The 26,541-nt window shown below is 45.5% G+C and overlaps 1 protein-coding gene across 1 annotated transcript in view; it reads right to left on the reverse strand.

Annotated features, from left to right (window-relative positions):
• LOC126544819 (triokinase/FMN cyclase-like) overlaps positions 1 to 23,799 on the reverse strand; it is a 47,659-nt gene extending 23,860 nt beyond the window's left edge. Inside the window, exons 1-6 of the mRNA XM_050192311.2 lie at positions 23,696 to 23,799; positions 10,104 to 10,383; positions 7,026 to 7,136; positions 4,612 to 4,796; positions 2,668 to 2,746; positions 1,038 to 1,130 (exon numbers count right to left, since the gene is read on the reverse strand). Coding sequence (XP_050048268.1) covers positions 1,038 to 1,130; positions 2,668 to 2,746; positions 4,612 to 4,796; positions 7,026 to 7,136; positions 10,104 to 10,335 — 700 coding nt within the window. The 5' untranslated portion in view covers positions 10,336 to 10,383; positions 23,696 to 23,799. The remainder of the gene's footprint in view (positions 1 to 1,037; positions 1,131 to 2,667; positions 2,747 to 4,611; positions 4,797 to 7,025; positions 7,137 to 10,103; positions 10,384 to 23,695) is intronic.
• Between the last annotated feature and the right edge of the window lie 2,742 nt (positions 23,800 to 26,541).

Raw genomic sequence — 26,541 nt, forward strand, 5'->3', positions numbered from 1 at the left:
ACCGCCGCACGTGGAAGCTCCGTCGATTCACCGTCTGCTCCGAGCAACCAGAAGCACGGTCAAACGCTGGCGGACTACTTGGCGCCGTAATACATGTGCAGAAGCTCCACCCCCGTAGCTTTCCCTTCATAGCCACAGAAAGTTGTCCGCGAGTATAGAACACACCGCTTCTCTTTTCAAGAAGCATAGGACCGTTAAAATAGCAGAGTTGTATAATTACAAACTACTATGATTTTACAAAAAGACAGTCCTCGGCAAATAATTTTTCGAAACGCCTTTCCCTATCGTTTCCGATATCAATCGCCTCGGCACGTTTTATTTTCACGCACGCAGTGCACAGTGCACCGCATAAGACACATCTTGCCAACGACATTAAACTACCATGACTCGCTTTCATTCCATGACATTTCATTCCTTAAAGAAGAATTAAGAGCATTATTTCTGTGAAAGCTTATTCATGCCTTAATTTATATTAGTGTTTCATGACGCTTCGTATTTTATTTTTATTAATTATTCTTATGTTATACGCATGTCTCTAAAGTGCATTTCTACATTTCACCGTTCACAATACATTTTCCCTAGAAATACATGTCGTAATCGTCATATTACTTGTGCACATGCACTAGTAGTTCGCGTATACTGTAGTACTAACATGCGAATGTGTAAAAATTGTTTGAGATCACATTTTATGTTTGATTATTCGTAAACTAAGTTTTCTGTTATCATGAAAATAAATTTCCTTGATTGATTGATTGATTGATTGATTGATATCTTCTTCGTGTACTTTCGCTATAAGTTTCACGGTATGGATACAAATTCCGTCTCGATTAGCACACAATTTCCATAAAAAAAGTATTATAAGCACGTGTAATGCATACGGAAAGGTTGGTGCTTTAGTGCCCCTTTGAAACTAGCCAGTTAGTAAAAGAAAACTAAATCCTGAACAAGGCTTAGGGCCTCCGAGATTGGAGCGCCTCCAGATCTCGGAAGCTGTGTTAAGGCATAGTTGAAAACTGGCAATCTCGCACGCTGCGTACCCATGCCAAGCTCCATCTTGTCCGCTGGCAAGTTGAACAGCAGCTCGTCCTTGCCAGGAAGGCTGCAAGGCGTGAGCGCCACGGTTATGGTACCTGCATTTAAAAGAAAAAAAATAAAGAATATTGTTTTGCTATTATATGATGCTTAGATGATGGCGCCTTTAATTGGCGTCAGCTACTCGTTTTGACGTACAGATGCGCTAATACTAAAGTAGATAGACATGAAAGAGAGCACTTAAATGCACTAAATCTTAAACTCAACTCAGTAACACAACAACACAAAGTGCAGTCACATAACTACGCTAAAGTCGGGGCACATAAGAAAACGTATAGTAGGTTCCACACGAAGGCACATGAATCCAAGCATTTAATGGGCCCAATTTGGGCCAGATTAAACACACTGAGTCGGATTATTACAGATAAATACTCTACGCAATAGTTTGCGAGCATATCGCTCGCTTCTAGAAATCTTTGGAGGGCCTGAAGTAACGCCCGTCTCTGCAATGAATACGTAGGTCATGGGCTTAAGATCTTCCTGAGGCTGAAGGACCTGCGGTCCAATGCCATTCTCCGATAAACTTAACTGCCATGTGTCAATATTATTTTCAATATTATTTATGTAAAAAAAGCGCGGCTGACACAATTAATAGAAGAGGCAGGTGCCAAGATACCACGTGTGCCACTCGCTTAAAAGCGAAGACGGTCTAAGCATTCAGTCAGCTGCAGTGATAATCATACTCAGTCCGATTCCTGGTTAGGGTGCCTTGAGTAGTTTCGATGTGTGCTCCTTTCACAGCCGTTTCAAAATTAAGCCGCTGTAGATGTCTCTTGATTGTTCTGACGGCTGCGCAATTGTATGAAAGTTTGCATGGTTGCGCCCATTCAGTTCCATTCGCCTTTCCGTGACATCACTGCGTAGGCGAGCTTCTTTCAATATAGGCGTCTCTTAGGAACTACGTTTTGTAGCGTGGAGGTCCAGAGGGCAGATGCAGTGTGCTTTTGTGGGCGGAGCTTGTACTGAATTCTTAGGCTGTTACTGAATATATGGTGTCCTGTCCTTCGAGAACCTTAGGTGTATGTATGTTGGGTGTCCCACGAATAGCTTGAAACCAAAATTTTAAGATATGCAAGTGTCACGTAGCTGGACAAAACCCAGGTAACGCTGTTTGCCGTCGCTTGGAGATCGTATTTCACCTAATTGCATAATTATAGTTATTCTTCAATCGACTCATCAAATATCATATTCAAACAAAAGTGTCAATGAGAAAAGTGTAGACCACCCTGAAAAATTCCCGATCCAGGTTTCTGTTGCTCAATACGTGATACACTAAAGTTTTTCCAAGCCTGAAAAAACAGCCTGCGAAATACGACAAAATGCCGTGCGACTAGTTTCGCGGCACTTCTCCTCTAGTCTTGTCTCGGCTAAAGCATCGATTAAAGTCCCTGCTAAACGATCGACTTCCTGTTTCGTTGAAAGGAAGTGAAATAAAATAAATCTCAATGAATGAATGAATTCTCCGGTATATGGTGGATTCGGTTTACTCAGTACAAAACCACACGTGGAAATCTCCGAAAGAGGCTTTTGCAGCGTACTTAATCAGGCTTATGACGATCGCGATGACGCACTCACCCATATTCTGCTTCTTGGCTTCGACGAACGCCTTGATCTCATCGAGGCCCTTCTGATCTTCGGCCATAGCACCCGCAATCTGCGATGCCAGATAAGGATAAGAGGTATCTAGGCGAGGTGCTGGTGTCGATATTGGCTGACTTGGTTAGACTTGTTAGCGTAGTAGAAACATACCATAGTGCAGCCGTAAGCCGATATATATATATATATATATATATATATCCGTAGATTGAAATATGTGCCCTAAAGTAATTAATATATATATATATATATATATATATATATATATATATATATATATATATATATATATCGATTACTTTAGGGCACATATTTCAATTTACGGATTGAAGCCAGTGAATTCTCGAACCATATCCTTATGGTACGAACGTTGAAACTATAGCACCAGTTTTGAGATAAGCGCCGTCAAGCTAGCGTTAGAAGTGGAATGTTTTTCCACTTATCATTAACTTTTCAGCGCGACAAAAACGCTGCAGAAAGACTAGGACAGAACAACACGACACGAGCACTGACTATCACTTGAACGTTTTAGTTGAAGAAAAAAATTCACCACCGATAGAAAAAAATTCACCTACGATTGCGACACTCCCTAATGCGAAATTTCAGCGCAGCTCTATGCGTGTTTTCATTACGCGATATATAGAGGCATAGCATCGATCACCGCACTGAATGGCAGAGCCGCGACTCGCGGCGCTATGTATAGAACGGCCACACAGTTGCCGCTTCCCAGCAACTGCAGCTTACGCGACTGCAGTCTTTACCGGAAACGCCTGGGGCCAACGCTGTGCTAGAAAGCGAACTTTCTGGCTGTTTAGGCCGGCAGCGCCGATGCCGCAGATGCGTCGGATGCGCGGACGTGAGCGCCATCTGGTGTTGCCTCAAAGTGGTTTCTTCCGCTTTCCTCCTCGCGCTCTCGTCGCTATCTCAGTCTTCTGCTTTTCTACTCACCCTTTCGCCATACGCTCCTCCTTTCCGCTTTCCGCCTTGTGCTTTCCCTGTATATGGCCTCCTCTTCCGCGTTGCTCCATCTTCGCGCTCTCTTCGCTGTCGTCGTCTTTCATTCTCCGCTGCGCTCCGCGTTCGCTCAGTTACGCCGACGAGGCACACCGACGCTCAACACAGCAACGGGCGCCTAAAAGCTGCGCTCTAAATAAACACTAGGGTGCGCGCTTGTATTCTGCGCACAAGTTGTTGCTGTGGAAGGGCATTATACAGGGGAAAATTAAGTTAAAGAGCACTGGCGGGAAGTGTGTATTTTTCGCGCGCTTTTGAAATGCTCTTCTCGGAACTGGTGTCCCCAGAATTCGTTCCTGAGGGATATGCCTTGCAAACTCACAGGCGGATCAGCCCATAATATAGTTAACCTACGAGTTTATTAGTGAAATTCAATCTGTTAATTAAATGTACATATTTGATTTCGTGTGCAAGTGATGTCCGCATCTTAATGCAAGGAGGGCGGAAGACACAGTAATCAAAGCTTCCCGCAATAGTTGAACGGCGTGGTTCCTTTAGTGACGTGCTCGAAGAGATGCTTAGCCCGTTTCAAACGTCGATTCCGGCCGCAGCGGCCGCAAGCACGCGTTTTTTCGCGGCATCTGCGACAGAACTCGGACCCGAAATGTTGCACATTTTTGCGGCGACTCAGCGTCTGGCAAACGGAAGCTGATGTGCTGATGTGTCAGCGGCGCTGCGCGCGCGCTCGCTCGCCGGTGGCGGTCGCTGCGTCCCAGCATGGCATCCGAGATCCTGTTGCGCGCGCGCCGTTGCGGATCTCGGAGGCCATGATTCGCACAGGCTCGAAAGTACGAAACGCGTGAAACAAAAAGTTAAGCCTCGCCGGGCAGCAGCGCGACGCCACCCACGGGAGCGTTTCGCGCGTCGCATAATCGTGAAACGAGTTATATATAGGACGGTTCTTCTTGCCTTCATCATGAACACCGAGCCGCACAGGCCTCGCCGGCCGGTGGACGGGTAGGTGTGCGCGAGCGCGGTGTCCTCGGCGATGAGCACCATCTCGGCGCGGATGCCCTCCGTCACGGCCTTCTCCATGGCGATGCCGAAGGTCAGCCGGTCACCCGTGTAGTTGCACACGAACACCAGCACGCCGGCTGCACAGTGCACGGGGGGGATAGGTATAGCGTGTTTCACGTAACTTGAACCAAGGATTAAGCAAAAAAACCTGGTTAACTGCAGCTGAATGAAGCTAAAGACAGGTGGTTTGCCGTCATGTAGCGCTCCTTAGAGTGTTTTTTTACAGCTCGCTGAATTAGTTAATCAACTAAGATCAATTACGCGAAATTCTTAATATTCCCTTTAGAGCCAGGTGCGTTCCGTTGCGTTGTAGAGGGAATTCAGAAACGAACGATTCAATTTTCAATTTCAAAGAAAGTCTGCGGAATTTGAAATGAAGCCACGTGACTGCGCTCATGCGCCATCGTATTGCAGCGCCCTCAATCGCGGTTCGTGCGAAAGAACCTGTGCGCGCGGACCGTGACGAAGTGGGCGGCCGCGGCTCTAGTCATCGGCTTCGCATTGCGTCACGGTCTTTGAAGGGTGGCACGCGGACAGTGAAGCACCGTCATCCCTGATAAGCGATAGGCTCGTAGCAACGTTGAGAGCGCTGCAATACGACAGCGCATGAGCGCAGTCACGTGGTTTATTTCATATTTCGCGGGCTTTCCTTAAACGCGGAAAAAAATCACCACGTCGCATGAACGGTGCCATAAAAAAATTTAATAGGTCGTTTCTGAGCACACTCTACAACGTAACGAAACGCGCTCGGATCTAAAGTGAACATTAAAAAATGAATAGTTGACCTCAGTTAATTACTAATTAGGCGGAATATCAAAAAATGCTCTAAGGAGCGGCACGGCAATCCATATGCCGTTAGTTTCATTCAACTGCGGTTAACCACTTCGTTCAATTTACAAATGGAAGCACTTTACCACCAAGCGACAAACGTACAGCACTACGTGGCAGCGGTATATGTTTTGTGACACCAAAAGAACTTCCAGTGGCAAGCTTACTGCACTTAAGTTAGCCACAAATTTTTTTTTTTTTTTGTCCTGTAGTCAAGCTTGTATGTATGTGAGCGTTCTTAATGTCTCTAATATAGGAGACACACCTCGCGCGTCAAGCTATAGTGTATTCTTGAGTAAGAGTAAAATATATTTATCAACTTTTTGTTTTATGTGCCTAGCGAACGTCGAGGTGGCGGGTGGTGTTCGCAAGACGGCGCAACCAGCGCACCTACAGCCGCTGCCTTCTGATATCCGGCATTCCTTTCATAGGCTGTGATAACGCTTATGGACCACCAAAACTTTTAATTTTATGGCTCACATGACGGCCTCGCGCGAGGCAGAACAGTAAGCGAAAACGCTCCTTCGCAACCGTAAACAAATGCGGTTCAAATGACCGGCGTGTTTTTTTTTTGTTGTTGTTGTTGTTGTTGTTGTTGTTGCCATGGGTGTCGCGGTTTTTATTGCGCACTGACACGAGGATCGCATGCGCTCCAAGTAGCATAGTACTTCAGTAACATGCACCAACTAGCCCAACAAAAAGTTCGGCTCGAAGTAGCATAGCATCGGTGGTTGGTCCCCTGTTGTCAAAGAGTTGTCAAAATCTCTCATAGTTTTCTGTTTCGTTCTTGTGTTCTTTCAGATCTTTTTTTTTTGCGCTTTCTCCTATTTAAGATGCAAGACCGGCTATCTAGCCCAACATTCAGTATTTCTTAGGTTTATATACACATGTCACGAGTAATTGCTACTTAAAAACAGAATGTTTCGTTTCTGCTGTTCAGAAAGGACCAATAAGCGACACGGTTGGCGTACTCGCAACCTGCAGCGTTGAAGTTAAGAAAATATCCATTGACGCTGTTCCAGATAAATTCAGTGAAGTTATAAGAAACTCTTTTAAATACGTTGATACCCGTGAGCAATATTGAGAAGAGCACTTTTTCGTTTGAGTGTATTTTTCAAGAAACTATTTAGGAACACCTTTTAGTAGGTATTTCACGTGCCCACCACAAATATGAAAGGAACATTGACTAGCATTTGGTACACGCTCTCTATGAAGTTAGCCGTTCGCCCTGTACCATGACCGGTTACAACATGCACCAAACAGCCTATATTTCAGCATTCTTTTGCCCTACTGAGGAGCAATTCCATACGAACGCGAAACGAGACACGGTTGATGTTTGTACCACAAGAGCAAATTATAAGAAAAAAAAAACAGGCGCAACATTTCAGTCGTAAAAGTAGATATCAGTTAAACGACCAATCAAACATGCCTTTCAATCTATATCGTTTCTTCAACTGCGAGTTTTCAGTACATCTCACCTTTGTTCTTGGTTCCCACTGTCCTAATGGTGCTCAGGATGTGATCCGAGAACGGAGACGTGTAGACGGGTCCCGCTACGGCAGCCGTCAACAAGCCCTGTCCGATGAAGCCTGCAGAAGCGAACTTTAGCATAGCATGCGACGCCTGAGCAGTACCATTCGCGGCCAGAAGAGTGAAGAAAAACTTCGCCGGAGCAACTATCGCGTCATTATTGCGTGCTGCGGCGACACTTCCTTTTCATAAACTCTACGGACAGTGCGAGAAACAGAGACGAGATATTTAGTTTGCGGAGGTCGCCGAAACTGATATAGCACAAATTTAAGTAATGCAGACGGCGTGCGAAATTGGTGCAAGCAGGCTTTAATCAATGCTTCTGGCCATCTGTAACCAAGATGGTGGAACTCCCGGTAGCAGCACGTTAAGTGTAATAGAACTAGAACACTACAACTATTCTCGTTCTCCATTTTACGCTATAGTATAGCAATGTTACCAGCTGAGAGACGCGCTTTGAAAGCTTGGATAGTTAAAGGAACAGAGGGCACAGCGGGGATGGTGGTGCCATCCCGAAACGCTGAGGTCGCAAATCCGATTATAGCGCGAGGTCCGCTGTCTTGGTTAGGTAAAACGAGACGTGTAGAGTCGCGACCGAGGGCCAGTCGACCTACAGCCTGACGTCGACTGGCACTCGGTCCTGTAACAGCGCAACATTAAAACACCTTTACTTCAACGTGTACTGTAGGAGTGTGGTAATTCATGACTCACTGACGTTCGATTCTTCGACCGTGCCAAGAGAAACACCACCCACAGATGGACCAGATAATTGCGTTCATTTGACCTTTCTGCACTGTGTTCTCGTTTTCTTTTAAATTAAAACGCAACGTCCACTTACTACAATTAAGTGGCTCCACTCCCAATGAAGTAAGGTTTGGCCGTTATACGTATAAGCGGACGAAACTGCGTATTTTGTAACGATTCGTTTCGTTTTGAGTCTTTCTTATTCACTGCGCTTGGTGGCCGACTCCAATGTTCACGGCGCCGTCTTAGAGAATTAGGCCTAACGGCGTTCCGCATGCCCGATCAGCCACGATAAAGACAGGCTCCCTTGTCCAACCGTTGACTTCGGCGACATTCCTCGTCCAACCAGAGTTAATTACCTCAAGCCTCCATCTTCCTGTGAACCCTTCTCTTGCATCCACGCACTTTGTGGCTTTTGAAAACGACGATTCTTTAAAAGGAGCATCGTTCCACATTTTCGAAGTCGTACGAATTCTGTCACGCGCTTCTCTACCTGAGAGGCTCACGATCAGGCAACTCATGTATATGAAGGTTGGGAAAGGTAAGACATCTTTATTTGATGCTAAAGTTGGGTCTCCCGATTCCGGATCTGGCGTCATGGACATTGTCGTGAAGTCATGACGCATAGCTAAGTTTGCTAACTTTGTGCGTAGATGCGATGGTGTTGCTCAAAGCAAGTAAACGGGCCCTGCAGGTGGCTCTTTTGGATCGCGATGTGCTACTGCTCAGGGGTACTTAAACTTAATTGTTTGTGAAAACAAATATGCATATATATATATATATATATATATATATATATATATATATATATACACACAAAAGTTCCGCATCCGCGTTGTTAGTGAGCACTATGGAAAAATAAACAAACAGCCTATTTAAAACAGCAACATAAGATAAACCACACCATGGAGTGTTAAAGGAACTGACAACCAATTTTGATGATACCTATTTATTATTTTTTTTTTGTGTGCAATGGAAAGCTTACGGGCCAGAGTGTATAACCATGAAGTGCTAACGCGGAAAACGCAGCGGAACAGATTTTATCGGAGTTTCTCGATCTGCAGTGAGGATGTAGTTCACGTGGAAGTAGCCTGAAAACGGTGATAGGTGAGCGCCATAGCGATTATACGCTGACATTAGTGGGAGGCAGACGCACAAGTGCGGCCGTAACTGTGAGAAAGCATCATTTTATTTACCAAGTCGATTTTCCTGCGGTTCATATTTCCCGAAGTATTCCTGTGATAATGGCGTGTTTTCATGTTTTCCTGTCCAACTGGTTTGGTATTTAACCACCGAAAGCGAAACAAATTGGATCGAAAACGAAACGACGCTTTTACACGTGATACGCAGTCCAGCGTGTTGTCGAAGCCATGCGTGCGCCTTTTATTTCTGACGCGTAGAATAAAGCGCGTTCTAGTAATAGAACTACTGCAATTTTAAGCAATAATTATGCTGTACTTAACAGTCGACATACGTACAGAAGAACTTCACTTTGGCCTAGTTGGTATTTACTGCATATCATATTGACCGCAAATAAAGACGGGGACAGAGGGAGACCGCCCGTGCTGTTTATGTGTTCTCTCCCTCTGTCCCCGTCCTTATTTGCGGTCAATATGATATGCGACATACGTACAGTAATATTATAGGCTACATCCGAAGTACCAAGATTTCACCGCCAGACCTCGCCACATACTGGTTTTTCAGACTTTCTTTGTCAATTTAAAGTTATCATTCTTATCACTGTAAATCATGGTCCTTTCATTTCCATCAACGTCTCACAACACATTCGGGCCAGTTGTCAGTCCCTTCGAAATTGACTTTCATCGACTTTTCTCTTGCGCATTTGGGCAAATGCGAAACTGTCGCGCGTAGAAGCTACGCCGATTAATATCTGTTTCGAGCGTTCCGAGTAACAGAAAGCGCTAGGTGTCAGACTGCCGGACTACCTGGCGCAGTAACAAGAGTGCATAAGCTCCGCCCCTCTATATCTTTCCCTTCATGACGCCAGAATGTTGCCCACGAGTATAATAAAATATTTAGTGCGCTGTTGGGCTAGTACTTTTTGTAGGCTTTCATTTTAATGCTTTCATGACTACTAGGGCGTTAGAGAGAGGTGTTACATTAACCATATACAGAGAGGAGTGGGTTGATGTAAGCAGCAGTTTCCATAAGCAGATGCTACACGATACGATCGAGAGTTTTCAAACATTCATTTAACGCAAAAAAAGGAAGAAACAGAAAAATTCGACAACCTCACGTCAGTACGCTCCACTCAGACTCACCGCTGAATCCTGGCTCGTGGCCCGAGCCGCCTCCGGACAGCAGCGCCACTTGTCCCCTGGTGGCCAGCTGCTCGTAGTCGTGCCGCACCAGGGCGCTGCATCCGCGGAGCACGCGGACGGCCGTGTTGACGGCCACGAAGCCCGCCAGGCTGTCGGCGACGCACGACTCCGGCGCGTTGATGAACTTGGGCCGAGCCGAACCCCGGACGCCCACTTCGCCTTTCCGGGACATGGTTGTGTGTTGCGGCGCGCCCCCTCGGTGGTGCCGTCGATGTATTCCCTGCAGAGAAGACGGCGCCGTTCGAACGAAGGAACCACGAGCCGGCATCGAGACGATGGCGATGGTGTTTGATCGTGACTCTACGACGATGGTGATGGCAGCCCCGTGATGCCTACACAGTTCCACACTCATGAAAATTAAGACAACTTCTTCCCCTTTATTTATGGCCATGGAGAGAACATTTGTAAAAAAACAATGAAATATTATTTGAGTAAATATTTCATTGGTGTAGTAACTCGGTGATGCCGTCGATCGGTATGCTTCCCTGCATAGAAGACGGCGCCTTCGAACAGGGGAACCACGAGCCGGCATCGAGCTGGTGACGATGGTGTTCGATCATGATGTGATGACTCTACTACAATGGTGATATCAGCCCCGCGATGCCTAAACAGTTTCCACACTTATGAAAATGAGGTAAACTGGTTCCCATTTGTTTATGGCCATGGAGAGAACATTTGTAAAAAAAACAATGAAATATTATTTGAGGAAATATTTAATTAGTGTAGTAATTAATTTGTAATTGGGCTTCCTAATCTATCCACAACTGAAACTTGGCTCTGAGCTCACCAAAAACGCTATGAATCAGGTTTTTCGTGCTTAAATACAAATTTCGACATACGAAACTCAGCTTAGCATAAATAATACGTTTAGCAGGGGTACCTACCCTCTCAAAGGTATCTCTCTTTTCTTTTTTTATGACCCATCGTCCAGCTGCTTTGATGAAGGTATCAGTGCAATTAATTCAAGAATGACAGTAATATTATTTTAATACATATAAGAAATCAAGGGGAGTACAGATATACTCTGTGGTTGAGCGGTGAGCCACGATAAAAAACAACAAACGTATGCGAGAGGAAAGAAGAGGCATATAGACGAAATAATAAGACTTCATGGGCAGGCCAAGCTGTCGCGGTGGGATTTGCACAGCCGTTTTCCTCGGGTAAGAGAAACGACGACAGTCCATGGTAAGTATTTATTGATTGATTCTAATCCATTACGGAAGCGACGCGATGGCGAATTAGCTAGACCAGATTTATGCCAGCGTCCAGACGACAACCATGACGATGCTTGCCTGCAGAGAAGACGATGATATTTATGTTCAAACTGGTGTGTACCCGTAACCATAGAGTTTCTCACTGTAACACCGAGAGGGAAATCCGGCGCCACTGTCTATGGGAATTTCTTAAGGGGCGCTGTGCTGTCATGGGAATGACGGTATATGTGTCTGCAAGGCTTTTGTTGGCTGGTGTTGTAAGAGGCTTCGTCTAAAACTTGTATATGGCTACACAAATAACGCGTTGTTAAAGTAAAATCTTCATAAAATGTTTCCATTAACGCAAATTGCATCTTTGCTCACCTAAAATGCATGATGAAGGAAAGAAAAGCAAGAACAGACGACAAACTGTTCCAGAGCGTGCGCTAAAGTTGGAGGGCAGACGACAAGATCTTGTCGAATCTTGTCGTCTGTCCTCCAACTTTAGCGGCCCGCTGATACTTTTTACATATTATAAAGTTGCACATGCAATAACAAGTTTTCATAGTTAAACAAAACATGTTTTTGTGTAATAATAAAGCTAAAACAGCTTTTTACGTGCTGTTTTAGTGGAAAATTAATCATTGTGACAGACGGAACGGTGCTTGCCTGGCTCTCCGAGAACGATGCCAATCCTAAGCCACAATGTACCAGCATTCCCATGCATACCACAGCGCAGCAGCGCCAGATTTCCCTCTAGGTAATATGGTGAGGAACTCTAAGCCTGTAACAGGAGATGAACCAAGAGCCGGGTGGAAGAACGAACGAAGAAAGAAACATAAGGTACTGTGAATAAATGCGAGAAATTCGGGCAGAACTCATATACGCGATGATTGTCGAAGAGTGCGAATAGCCGAAACGCATCACAGTGTATGAAGCGTGTCGGGCTCCTCTATCGCGTTTCCCTTTCAACAATTAAGCTGGCGAATCGAGTCGAATTCTGGGGTTTTACGTGTCAAAAGCACGATTTGATTACGAGGCACGCCGTAGTGGTGGACTGCAAATTAATTTTGACCACCCGGGGAACAGTAGCGTGTGCCCACGGGACGCGGACGTTTTTAGAGCGCAGCGCCCGCTTTGGCGGCGAGCGGCGGTCTCGGCGTAACCGAACGAGCGAGCACAACAGCGAAGGATGAAAGAGCAAAAAAGGGAAGAAAGACGCGAGCCGCGAACGGTGGACACCAATGAGCGCCGAATGAGAGCGGCGCCTTCAATGACGTGCTTGCGGGAAACTGGTTTCATACGGACACGCCCGACGGCTTGGTGCGTATTCGTATCTGGTCTCAGCCGGACCGCAAGTTTCGCACTATCGTCTGCTCGCGTCAGATCTCGCTCGTTTGGTCTCGTTGGCGCTTGTTTTGATTGTCATGGTTCGCGACTGTTTTGCAATCTGATTGTATGCACGACGCGAATTGTGTAGTACTTTCTGGAAGCCAAGCGGCACCAGCGACTACACTGGAGCCTTCGACAAGTCACGTATAAAAGCCGACGCGCTTGATTCGCAGATCGGACGTTCGACGATTGCCGGTCGCTACATGTTTCTGAAAGTCTTTGCCTCAATATATATCGCGACATGATAACACGTATAGAGCTGCGCTCAAATTTCGCATTAGAAAGTATCGTAGTCTTTAGTGATATTCTTTTTTTTGTATTTCTCACCCATCCGAAATACGACCGCCGCGGCCGGGATTTGATCCCGCGACTTAGCGCGACCTAACACTATAGCCGCCAAGCCACCGCGGCGGGTGACCAGTTGGGGTCAAAGTGGATTATTGAAGAGCGCGGCACATGCGTAACCTCGCGAACGGCCCACGTTCTTTGACTGCACTACCTCCGGGATCGGCCCGCATATTTTAGGTTGCGTTACCTCCGGGATCGGCCCACATTTTTTGGACCGCACTATCTTAAGACTCGGGCCGCATTTTTAGGCTGCACTACCTCCGGGATCGGCCCACACATTTAGTGGAATAGATGGATAGCTAAATAGCCGGAAAGAAAACTGGTTTTACAGAACCAAGAATGCTATTCGCCTTTAAAAAAAGAAACGCAACTGACTCCTGTCTCAAATTTGTGTTGTTTAAGACTTTGCGAAGCTGTACAGTGGGGTTATGACTTTTAACATAGAGTGGGGGGAGGGGGAGTAGGTACCGGATGAATTTTCACCGCCTGCGGTTCTTTAATACCCCTGTCAAGCGGGCAAGTTAAGTACACTTACGGAGAGTGCACTCGGTTTTAAGTGCACTTTCCCAAATATAAACGTCGCAAGCGGAGTGCACTCGCAGAAGAGTGGACTCCGGTCGGAGTGCGTTCACGGAACGTACTTTGCTGGTTGAGTACGTAGCCTCGCCGCCAGCGGTTTCAACGGTGCAAAATGTGATGCATAGAAAAATGACACAGAAGTTAATTCTAGCTTTTGAACAGCTTTTAACAAAATAAACAGAGCACAGCGCGCTCATATTCTGTTCTAGCAGGATCAAATGCCGCATCGTCGCACGCCACCACCTTGTTCTGGATCGGCTAGCCATTCGTCTTGGCCGGCCTTGACTTGCAATACTCTTATGATAAAGATACTTTCGTTTTTTTTTTGAGTAAATATAGATTACAATTGTTTTTTATGTATATTACAACTAAAGCAATCGCTTTTTAGAAGTTTTTTTTTATTTTAATCTGCATCTTAAAAAACATGGTGTTAGTCTGTCGCCATTTTTTTTTTCAATGTGAGTGCGCTCTGCTTTACCATTTAGCACCGCGTCGCCTAAAGTGTCACTCAAGGTCTCGTAAGTGCACTTAACTGGCCCGCTTGACAGGGGTATAACTTGAAACTAAAGCATGGTACACGAGCGTTTCTTGCGCTCCGCCGCCATGGGTGTGCGGCCTCGACGCGCTGGAGTCGCACCCGCCACCTCGTGCACGGCAGCGCAGCGCCGTAGCAACTTGGCCGCTGCGGTGGGCCAAGTGGCCGTAACTGAGAAGTCCGACTAACTGAATTCAAGCTATCAACCAATGAGAGATTAAGAGCCACCCTACGTTAAAAAAGTGCCTTCTGGGATTTATCGCTCACGGCCAACGCCGCCGACGCCGACGACACCGGCTTTTCTGCGACACGAGCTTCTTAACGCTGTCGCGTTAAAAATCGCAGTACAAACGTTCTTGAAGTGAGGTCTAGGGTGACAAAAAAGTTGTTTCAGGCAAGAAATGGGGCACTGCAAAATAAAACACCCGTGTTGCTAAAACGTAAACGACGGAGGCCTTAAGCTATAGTATATATGAGGAGCGCTTATGTATGCTCCGGCCAGCCAAAAGAATACATCTTGGAGACAACAATGATGCATAAATGAGCGTACTCAGCGCCCCCCTCTCCCCTTATTAAACGATGTTGCCCTGAACTACCCTTGTCTGATATGTGTTGGGTTCTCTCCGAACACGCATAAAGCGAGGCAGCGGGATGTCGACTGGGACCTCCTGCAGGCTTATATTATCGCGAAGGATGAGAACTGGGCGCAACGGTAATATCTATAAGATAAATAACTATCCAGATAACATATTTGGGAAATCAGTTCCGCCGAAGCCCGCAAGCTGAAGGAATGTTCACGAAGGAGAAAATTAACATCCACCTTACTTGTGCGCGAAGGTACAAAGAAAACCCATTCCGGTTCACAAAAAAGACATTTCGAAGTTGAAAAATATATATATATATATATATATATATATTTGGTGCAAGAATCGAACTCGGGAGCTTTTTAGCTTCGTGCTACAATTGTCGGGGGGATATTAATTTTCTCTTTCATGACGAGATTTATTTATTTATTTACTTATTTATTTTTTATACTGCTGCTCTCAGCTGAGAGCATAGCAGGAGGGCGATACAATATGTGAAACGTTTACAAAACAATCAAATTTGTGAACAAATGTAGGAAATAAGGTCACAGTACTGCATTACAGCAACACATACTGTTTACATGAATACAGACAGTGAACATCACTTTAGTGTTACTAAAGTTTAAGAATATTGATACATGAAGTAACAATTAAAAAAAAGCTAGTTTTTGTTGCCTTCAATTTTATTAGCGAATTCCGCGAACGATTTGGTGTTTGTGATGCATTAATTGGTGCAGTTGGTTCCATTCTCTTATGGCAAGCTAAAGAAAGAATGTTTGAATGTTTCATTACTGCAGGAATATTCAATTAGTTTGTTTGCATGGCTTTGACGTGTAGGTCGAGTGTCGGAAAACGAAGTGTATTTGGACGCGTCTCTCTATAGCTATAAGAGGCCGAACCGAAGTGAGGCTAACTTGCCGCCTGCCTGACACTCCAGAGGCCCAAAGATACTCCTGAAGCTAACATAAGCGCGACATTTTGAGCCTTTCATCGTGGTGAACAAGAGACCCGTTCAGCAGCCTAAACGTCTTCTAAGCACTCTAAATCATGTGCGCACAGGTTTTGTCGGCGGTCTCTGTCTGTCCTGAATTTGCTCCCCGACACGAAGAGATGTCGTCCATATATATATATATATATATATATATATATATATATACATATATTAGTTAAACGATTTCGAGGCCGAACGATCTCGGTTTCCTGTAACAGCTTGCCGACTTTCCAGCGGCCTCACACAATGCTATCTCTGGCAGTCAAAACAGCATGCGACGTGCTTGCTGCGCTCTACAGAACAAACTGCGTTTTGAGATAGATACAGGCGCTTGAGAAAGGGAAAGATAAAGCAGTCAAGATGGCGGTGCAGCACCTCAGTACGCGCGCGCAACAAGTTGGAGAGCCAGTATAGCGTTAGACTGTAAAGATGCTGTATTAAGTCCAGCACATGAATGAGAGACATTTGAAAAAAAAAAAAGGGTTTCTGTGACCACAAAAGCGAAAACAATGGAGCACGTTAGCCATATTCAATGGGTCTTCTTTATTTATTTATTTATTTATTTATTTATTTATTTATTTAACATAGCTTACAGGCTCCAATATATGGAGCATTGAGTGGGGGGGGGGGGGTTACGCAAACATAAAACGGGTACGCAAACAGACTACCATGAATAATTATTTGCGAAGTAGTATTGCACTAATGAGGAAAAAGTTTCGCACTTAAAAAAAACCTTTAACCTTTACTTTCAACACTTTCTTTTTAAAAGAGCCCCACAAACGTTTCTCGAATGACGACACAAAAGATTAATAATAGAACCAGACGGACATTATTTGCACGAAACACCAAAGCAATCTGCAGCAATTGAAGTAACAAAAAAACTGTGTGTCCTGCACTCTCCTGTGAAACATTCTTACTAGAGATGGATGCTAAGTAACCACATATTACATTACGTGTACGGTATCTATTGTTTATATCGCAGTCGTGTTATTATATAGGCATTTACGCATTATTCTATACGTATTAGTATATTTAAAGAAGTTCACGTTAGCAAGCGACGCTGTCTTCGCGGCAACGAGTGGAACACCAGAACCGTGGTGAACTGTGGCGTACGTTCTTCATTGCATGACTGCGCATGCGAGCTTGAAATGTGTATCTGTGGTCTCTCTTTGAGATACAAATGGCCATCGACTAATCGTGCCGTAAACGGGTACCAGCACTACTGGCACGTATATCCTCGCACTTCGCCCCGATGGCGCCGTTGAATCGCTATCAGAATCAGAATCAAAATTTATTATTAGAAGTTGGGTCACATTACAAGTACTTAGTATGCAGAAGGAGGTCCCATAGTCAAAGACTGTATCGGGACCTCCTGTACAAGAACAGTTATTGTAGTTAACATCTAAAAGCAACAACAGCATATAATAAGGAAGTATACAAGCAACAAGAAAAGAACGGTTACAGAACAAAATACAGGATTGATTACAAAAAATAACAAGGTTTAGCATATCTCATGGTAGCAGCAAAATTGTGCGGGAACAAAATACCAGCAGCTTATTTACAACAACAAAAGAAAAAAAAGAGGAAAAAGAAAAAGAGAGAAAAAAAGCGATCAATCACCTACTACAGTAATCCTTGTCGCATACACTATCGCTGATCGCAGTAATCCAGTAATCCAGCTATCGCAGTAATCCTTGTCGCATACACTTGTCGCATACAGCTATCGCTGTCTCCAGACTGTTTCCTGCGTTTCCATAAACGCAGTCGCAACTGCAGATCGAAAAATTCCGAGAAAGAAATTCGTTCCACGGCGTTTTCGGCGTTGCCACTGTTAAGATTGCGCACTCTTACGCCGTGAACTTTGCATTGGGGAAAGAAAACCGGTGCCATAAAATTTAATTTCCGGTCTCTTTAGGCTTCAGTACACTTCCAAGCTTTTTCTTTAATTTTACCTCTCTTCTTGGGACCTACTAGCTCGTCTAACAGCTGCAACCATTGCACTGCAGGCTGAATACAGTCTGGGTATATGTATGCTGGCTGCTTGGGTCACGGGTGAGCACGTGATCATGATGCTTCTGGCAGTAGTGACACCCTGTGACATTATATGGTGCACAGGAACAATTAGGAATTGTGTTGGGAACAGCGGTATGAACGAGAACTCAGACACACATGGTACGAGCGCTGGCTATCAACTGGGATCTATTGGAAGAACGGGAAAATATACTAGGAAAAAAAAAAAGACTGCAAGCAAGGAACGATAGTCAACGTCACAAAAAGACAAAGAAAACAATTACGGCTGCGGGTTTACCAGGCACGCACCTAAAGAGACAGGAGTTATGGCCGCCCTGTAACGATCATGCGGGCATTCTAGAGTAACTGGTAGACAAATTCAAAAAACAACAAAGATTAAGACAACGCGCGCAAACAGTTTACATGCGTTGTAACTTCATTAATGACATGGATGTGATCCATTGCGAATACCCCCTTCTTGAAGCCAGCCTTGGTTGATTGAATGAATTCTGGGGTATTGCGTGCCAGAACCACCATTTGATTACGAGGCGCGCCATAGTGGGGGACTCCGGATTAATTGGGACCACCAGAGTATTAATAAAAACTTCGAGCGCTAAAAACACGAAGGACGTAGAAAAACAAACACATCACACGCGCTCATCAGTTGTGAGTGAGAGCGCGTGGTTTTTTTTTTCTACGTCTATCGTATTTTTAGCGCTCCAAGTTTTTATTAACGTGCGTTACCAACTAGCCCACCTATCCGTCCACGAGAGTATCTTTCACGTGCCCCCAATGCATGATACACGGGCGTTCTTGCATTTCGCCCCTCATCGGAATGCAGCCGCCGCGGGCGGGATTCAATCCCGCGACCTCGTGCATAGCAGCGCAACACCATAGCCGCTAAGCCACCAAGGTGGGTCTTGGTTGATTGAATTCAAAGGCTGCCCTGATTCTGTTGGTGAATTGGTGAATGTTTTATGCAGTATTGAGTGCAATCTAATTGATTTATAATTATTCAAATCTTTAAAGTCTCACATTTTTAACGTCTCTGTTCCTATAGCTTAGTATAGTGTTGGCACTCTTCCAACTCTCTGGAACACTTTGAGTTGTTAGGCATTGCGTATAAAGGGTCGCAATCTTTTGAAGTATATTATTCCCTCACCTTTGATTAAATCGACTGTTTGACTAAATCGATTATTTCAAGAAGTGCAATCTGAGAAATCTAACAGCAGAAATTATTATATCTGTAAGTTGGAAATGTCCAGTATTCGGTCACCGCAACTTTTTAAATGCGATAGCATTTATTTATCTGCTAACCACCAGGTTCAGGGCGTTCACTCACTCGTAGACGTATTTCATTATTTCTATGGCTGGATATGTCAAACACTGCAGTACCGCATGGTACACTAAAGAGGCTTGCGTTGGAGCTATATCGAATAGCGTAATTAGAATACAGCGCTAGATGCAGAGTTAGAAGAAGCTTTAGCTCGGGTGCCATTACTTTTTGTGCCATTGACCTCAATTTCAAGCACAAAGACATTCTTTGTCCAACACATTGAGGAAATTAGATGATCGTCCTCTGAGTGAACAGACAGTACTAGAGCAGCGTACCCACCGATCATCGGCTCAGAAGGCAGTGAAGGCACTTTTGTGCTTTCTCAGAACGCCTGGTTTGCGCGAGCGGCTTTAACTCAAGTAGTGTCCGTACACGTCTCAACACCTTCTCTCTCCCTTCTCTCTCTACCCTTCTCCCTTCCCCCAGCGTAGGGTAGCCAACCAGACCCTTGACTGGTTAACATCCCTGCGTTCCTATATTCCACCTCCCCCTCTCTCTCTCTTTCAGCTCGGGTGCTCCTATCTAAATACATGTAAAAGGAGAATTTGTTTTTCTCGGCAGCCACTGCACCAAATTTGACGAGATTTGTTGCATCTAAAAGAGAAACTTAAAATCTAGTGACTGCAGGTTTCGAATTTTCGATTTAGATTGTCGATATTTTAATAACAATGGGCAAAAATCGAAATTTTCAGAAAACGAAACTATCAAGTTTATAACTCTGTAACTCAGAAATGGTAACTGGTATCACAATTATGTGAATTGCATCTCATAGAACATCTAAAGCGGACAAACTTGATATGTTACACATGAATCTCAAAAAATTTAGTAATGTGTAAATACAGCTTTTGCAGAACCTTTGTGCACAACGTAACAAATTCGCGTAAGATAAAAATTGACATATCGAATTTGTCCGCTTTGAATGATCTAATGGATGCCGTTTACAGAACCGCAATATCTGTTCTTGATGCAGAGCTATTCGTTAATAAACTTCATGCGTCCAATTTTTTTATCGAACATGCGAATTCTTTAAAATTCTTTGAACATAATTCAGGCCCTATATCAATATTACGCATCCGACAGTACAATTTAACTTTCTCTCTCAGATGCAACAAATTTCATTAAAATTGATCCAGACGTTATCTCCGAAAAGCATTTCTGCGTTTTACATGTATTTGAATAGGCCTCGTCGCAGGTGGGCCCGAGCTAAAGCTTCCTCTTATAAGGCAGACAAACTACATGGACGCGAGCACAGAAGCGCTTCATTGTTTGCGTAGTTTGTCCGTCTTAACTCTGCAGCTCCGTATTTCGATTCGACTTAGGAACTTTAGGAATCGTACTAAAAGGTAGGCACGGTGAAAACGATAACACAAACGAAACTCATATTTCGTTCCCTCATGTGTTCGTGTTTGCACGCGGGCTTTATGGTACCGTGAATCGATCTTGCCAACTTGATCAACTTTCAGTCAGTCTCCGCCCTATCGGTCGCGCTAACGGTACGAACAGTTATTTCCCGTTCAAGGTGCGCCGCCTGCGACTCGAGCGAGCACCTTAATTGCCCGATGGAGGGAATTCGAGAGCCGCCGGAACTGCCTGATTTATAGATCACCCTGTTGCATTAAAGGCCGCTCTGGCAAGCTCGAAAAATACGCTCTCCCGTAGTGTGCATTACGGACATTATTTCTCCATGAGGTCACGATGATGACGATGGTGTTTATTGGCGTCCCCCTTTAAACGGTGCTTGGACAAATAGTCCCCTAGGCTGCTTGATTTGTTTAGGTTTTAATACATCTATCGCTATCTAGCCTTTTTCCATCCTCTCTCACGACATTGTACGATATTTACATACGCTTGCAATGCCTCCGGTTGTATTAATCGCTTATTATTTATCTCGCCTGCTGACCAATTAAACCTTGCACCTTGAATCCCGATGCTTCTAGAAGGTGGCCACACTGTTAAAGGTTTGCGCTCACGATGATGATGATGATGATGTTGTTGTGGCCAACCCTTTGTATCGGCTAGACGTGGCAACCACGCCCAAGCCAAGCCAAGCCAGGATGACGCTCTACTGCCTACCTGTTCGAGCAAAGCGAGCACAGGTAAGAGAAGCGTCACGTTTTGGGCGAGTTGGTTGGACATCGTTCTTTGGAGACCTTTGCGCGCACAAAAACAGGACGTCGATCGAAGAAGGTCCCTTCTTCGTTCGACGTCCTGTTTTTGAGCGCTCAAAAGTCTCCACAGGTACAAGCACAGGTACCGTGAGCTTCTAACACCGTGACTACAGTGAACTAGAAGTATTGGGTAGTGGAAAGAGCGGAGGGCTGGGCACACAGGCAGCGTGAAGCCAAGAGCGAAGACTCCCGCTAGGGGCGCTGGTGTGCTCTTCCCGAGGAGACCGTGCCGGTTGGAGCTCGCGTTGCCCACGTGCGCTTTACCGCGTCATTCTACGAGCCAGCGTGCTTTTCGCATTTTGCTAGTGAAGCTACTGAGAGTGCCGAGCGTGACTGTTGCTCAGTTCGATGCAGCCCTGTTGTTGCTTTTTGGATAATGGAAGAGAAGAAGAAAAAAAGCGATACGCATTGTTATGCGCCCGGATGCAAGAGCGGCCGGGTATCCTGGTTTTCGGAAAGTAAATGGGCGCACGTTCTCTCTTTTTGGAGTGCCTAAAGACAATGGATGAGGAATCTTCACCGCAAAGATAAGCAACTCTCCGAGACTTGAAGTGTGTGCGAGAGGCTCGTTGAAGCGCATTTTATTTTGCGCGACTATGCTCATTTCATCAACGGTGAGGAAGTAAAGATTCCTCGAGGTAAACCGGCGCTAACCGACGACGCGGTGCCCACGCTCCTGCCCGATTTGCCATCCTACCTCTCGAAGGAAATGCGTCAGAGAAGACCAGAGAGAAAACGCGTTGCTGTGTGCCGAGCTGCACGTACGAAGAAGGTGCGTTTGTCTCATTGCGATGTTCATGAGTTCATGATTCATCATCCCTAGATCATGGTGCGGATGGCAACGACAGCCTGGATGTGACAGTGCCTCAGCATGATCTTCAAACGCTCGTAAACAGTGTGACCGTACCGAAGAGGTGGACACGACTTGATGCGGTAGACTTCGATGGAGTCCTGTTTACCACGACAAGTGTGAGAAAAAATCCATTTGCTCTTTTTCACATAAGAGTGCTGATGTTTACGACTGACTGCGCAAACACAGTTACCGCCAAGCCGTGCGGTAATTTCCAAGCCAAGCCGTGCGGCCAGAATCTGCTTCTGTGGAAAAGCTTCTTTCGTTTTTGACGTACCTAACCGAATGGGAGCTGCATGCAGGTGGTCGAGGTGGATTCCTGTCCGCATCTAGTGCTGTTGGCCTGAGAGTGACAGTTGCAAGTGTTCTGTTGTTGCTGACGTACCTGACAAAGAATTTTACCTACAAATACTTAATGACCTCAAAGCTGAGTCAGGACCCAGTTGAAAATCTCTTCGGTATAGCACGACAGTCAAGCGGTTGCAATACCCATCCAACATCCCAACAGTTTCTCATTACTGTGTCTTGCCTAAGTGTTTATGGGCTTGCCAGATCTGTTGCTAATGGCAATGCTGAGCCTGGAGCTCTTACAGCCCTACTTGAGCCAGACATGATGGAAGGCCCAAAACCTGGCAAAAGGGACCTAATCCAAAGCCTTCTTGATGATGATGACATTCCCACTGCAGAGCATAAAAAGCAGAGTCCTGTACCTGACCATGTCTCATGTGCTCAAGCAAAAAGTGACGACCGGCTCATTTTTTACATTTGTGGTTATGTTGCCAGGCAGTTTCTGTTGAAATTGGAGTGTGATGAATGCCACAAATTGCTTCTCACAAAGAAGGAGGATGTTCATCGTCTTGCTGCCGCTCAGTACACCAAAAAGAAGTTAAATTTTAATGCTAGAAGTGCACTCTGCCGCTACAGGAGGAGGGGGGGGGCACGAAGTGCGTGTATCGCAATAACAGGCATTGCAGGTACGTGCCGTGCCCTACCATCCCATGCTACAGATCTTGTGGTTGCTTACATAAAACCATATTTACATATTTGGCTTGAGGAAAAATGAAGGCAGCATTCTGAAACTCTGTGCCGCCGCACTCGCTTGCTGCTTTCTGCCGCATACTCCCTCAGCCGGTGCTCGGGATGTGAGCGCGCGCGCCATCTGGTGAGCTTCTACACAACATGCCTCGCGCCCGGGCCGCCGCTTCTTCCACTACCCAATATTTTCTAGTGCACTGTAACCGTGACCGTGAGAGCACTCTCACGGTAGGCGCTGTCACGCTTACCATAGCGCTTACCGTGAGAGCGCCCCCTTGCGTCGGCGAGAAGCTACGTCATACGGGAACGTGCCAGACGATCGCGTTTTGCAGGAGCGCGCCGCCGCTTCTCGCCGAGCTTCCGAGGCGCATTTGCCTCGCCACTCGCAAAGATTCCGTATGCCATGCATCTGTGTGATACCCGTTCCAAGCGAGAAACAATCTTAATAGTCGTGTTATGCATATCGCCACAAGCGAAATCGAAGCTAGCAATTAGCAGGCAGGAAACTCACGCGTTGTCAAGTCAGATGACGCCGGCCTCGCTAGCTGTTTCCTCGCGTGCTACATGCCAGCAGCGTACGGGGCGAACGTGCTCGCGTATGTTGCGGCGCCGGCACACTTATCTGAAAGGCCACGTGACACTGAGCAAGGTCACGGGCCGTCGCGAGAGCGCTCGTACACCGGCGCACTCATGAAGGAAAGTGGCAATGTCGCCCTTCGCCTGCTGTTATCCGAAGCCTCCGGGATGTGCGCAACAAATCTTACGGTGCCATTTAGTAGATGGCGCCACATTGCATTTTGCGCGCGCATTTAAAAACATTTAACTATTTAAAGGCGGCGGTCAGACCTGTGACGCAGCAGAGGGTGCTAAGAATCTCTGCGTCCGGACAGGCCGCCAATGGAAACTGACCCTTGCAACGTTTAACTCCCGGACCTTCCCGAGTGAGGCTAGCTTAGCAGGACTCTTTGAGGAACTATCAGACATTGTTCGGGATGTCATCGGCTTTAGTGAGATAAGAACTGGTGAGGCTTATACATTGCTGAATAACGGACATTGTCCTCTGCTATAGAGGTCTCCTAGATAAGAAGCAATACGGGGTAGGATTCCTAATCTATAAGGACATAGTGCGCAACATTGACGAATTCTACAGCATTAATGAGAGGGTAGCTGTATTCGTAATCAAACTTAATAAGAGGTATAGATTAAAGGTAGTACAAGCCTACGCTGCAACATCCAGCTACGACGATGAGCAAGTAGACCAGTTTTATCAAGATGTTCAATTAGCGATGTGAAAAGTGCAAACTCAGTATATTGGAGTAATGAGCGACTTCAATGCAAAAGTGGGGGAAAAGTAGCTTGGTGAACAAGCAATTGGCAACTACGGCGTCGATTCTAGAAACACTAGAGGAGAGATGCTGGTAGAATTCGCCGAAAGGAATAAGCTTCGAATAATGAACACCTTTTTCATGAAGCGTAGCAACAGAAAGTGGACCTGGAAAAGCCCTCATGGTGAAACAAGCAATGAAATTGACTTCATACTTTCTGCTGATCCCAGCATAGTGCAGGATGTAGAAGTGATATGTAGGGTAAAGTGCAGCGACCATAGTTTAGTGAGGGCTAGGATTCACCTCAGTTTGAAGAGAGAAAAAGCAAAATTGGTCAAGAAGAAACAGGTCAACCTAGAGGCAATGTGGATAAAAGCAGACAAATTCAGGCTGGTACTTGCAAACAAATATGCAGCCTTAGAACAGAGATGAGGATGACATAGAGCTAATGAATGAAACCGTAACTGGCTTCAGAGGCAGCAATTGAAGTGGGAGGCAAGGGACCAAGGCAACCAGTAGGCAAGCTCTCCCAAGTAACAAAGAACCCGATAAAGAAACTAAAAAAAATGAAAGTATCCAACTCAAGAAATAAGATAGAATTCGCGTAACTGTCAAAATTGATCAACAAGGCGAAAATAAGTGATATTCGAAACTATAACGTGAGAAAGACTGAAGAAGCCGTAAAAATGGACACTGCCTGAAATCAGTGCGCAAGAAACTTGGCATAGGACAAACCAAGATGCATGCCCTAAAAGATAGGCAAGGTAATATCATCAGCAATCTCGATGATATAGTAAAAGCAGTGGAAGAATTCTATACTGACCTGTACAGTACCCAGAGGAGTCTGAATACCTCAACTGGAAACAGTAATGAGCAGGATACAGAAACTCCTTCTGTAATTAGTGATGAGGTCAGAAGGGCCTTGCAAGACTTGAAACGAGGAAGAGTGGCAGAATAAGATAGAATAACGGTCGATTTAATCAAAGATGGAGGAGACAATGCATGGAAAACTGGCGGCTCTTTAGACGAAGTGTCTATCGCTGCAAGGGTCCAAGAAAATTGGAAGAATGCAAACATTATACTAATCCACAAAAAGGGAGACGTTAAAGAATTGAAAAATTATAGGCCCATTAGCTTACTCCTAGTATTATAGAAAATATTTACCAAAATAATCTCCAATGGAGTAAGGGCAACACTGGACTTTAGTCAAGGGAACAGGCTGGGGCCGTATTCTGTAGCGGTTCGCTTTGGAACCGGTTCGGTTTGGCTGTTACGTCTGGATTACGTCACTCGGAGAAAGAGTGGAACGGGGCGGCGTGAGGGGAACCAATCAACGAGCGGCGGTCTGCCGGAAGATCACGTCATCATTTCTGTTTGTACTTGGGGGACGATATAGCAATTGAAGGATGTTGCTGGTTTGATAAAAAAAACATTGGTTTGTATAAAACACTTGCAAATATAAGTTTCAGTAATAAATGTGAGCTTGCGGCGCAGACGGCTACTGGGAGTTGTAATTTTATTTGTGTTGTTTTCTTATTTAGTCGCTAGGTGGTGTGCCATACGTTATGCAAACAACTTGCCTCGCTTTGTTTACGTTTTGGACTTGTTCGCGCGCCGAAAGTGAAACGACGTCGTCGCACAAGGACAGGCGGCTGGCTCCTCATGTTTCAGCGAGGCAGCGCGAAATACTCGTTTCATTTGTCGAGGAGCACCCCTACCTAGCAAAGGCGTCGTGTGTGTTGGGCCAGCACAGCTGACGGCGGCTTTCTGTTGCGCCGTGGATGGGAATCTAACCCATCCCTTTTCTTTGCCCACAACCGTAATGGCCTTGGCGACGGCTGTAATGATCCGGCTGACCGAAGGCTGCGACAGTGCAATCGCTTCTTCATTCCCGACGCACTGTTGAAAGCTCCCCGTGGCAAAAAACCGCAGCGCGCACAGCACTTTCATCGTAGTGCCGACACCACGAAATCTTTGAGGTCCGAGATGTTCTTCCAGCTCATCGCAAAGGCGTCGCACTATGTCTTTGGAA

This window comes from Dermacentor andersoni, chromosome 10, assembly GCF_023375885.2.
Source record: "Dermacentor andersoni chromosome 10, qqDerAnde1_hic_scaffold, whole genome shotgun sequence".
NCBI lineage: Eukaryota > Metazoa > Arthropoda > Arachnida > Ixodida > Ixodidae > Dermacentor > Dermacentor andersoni.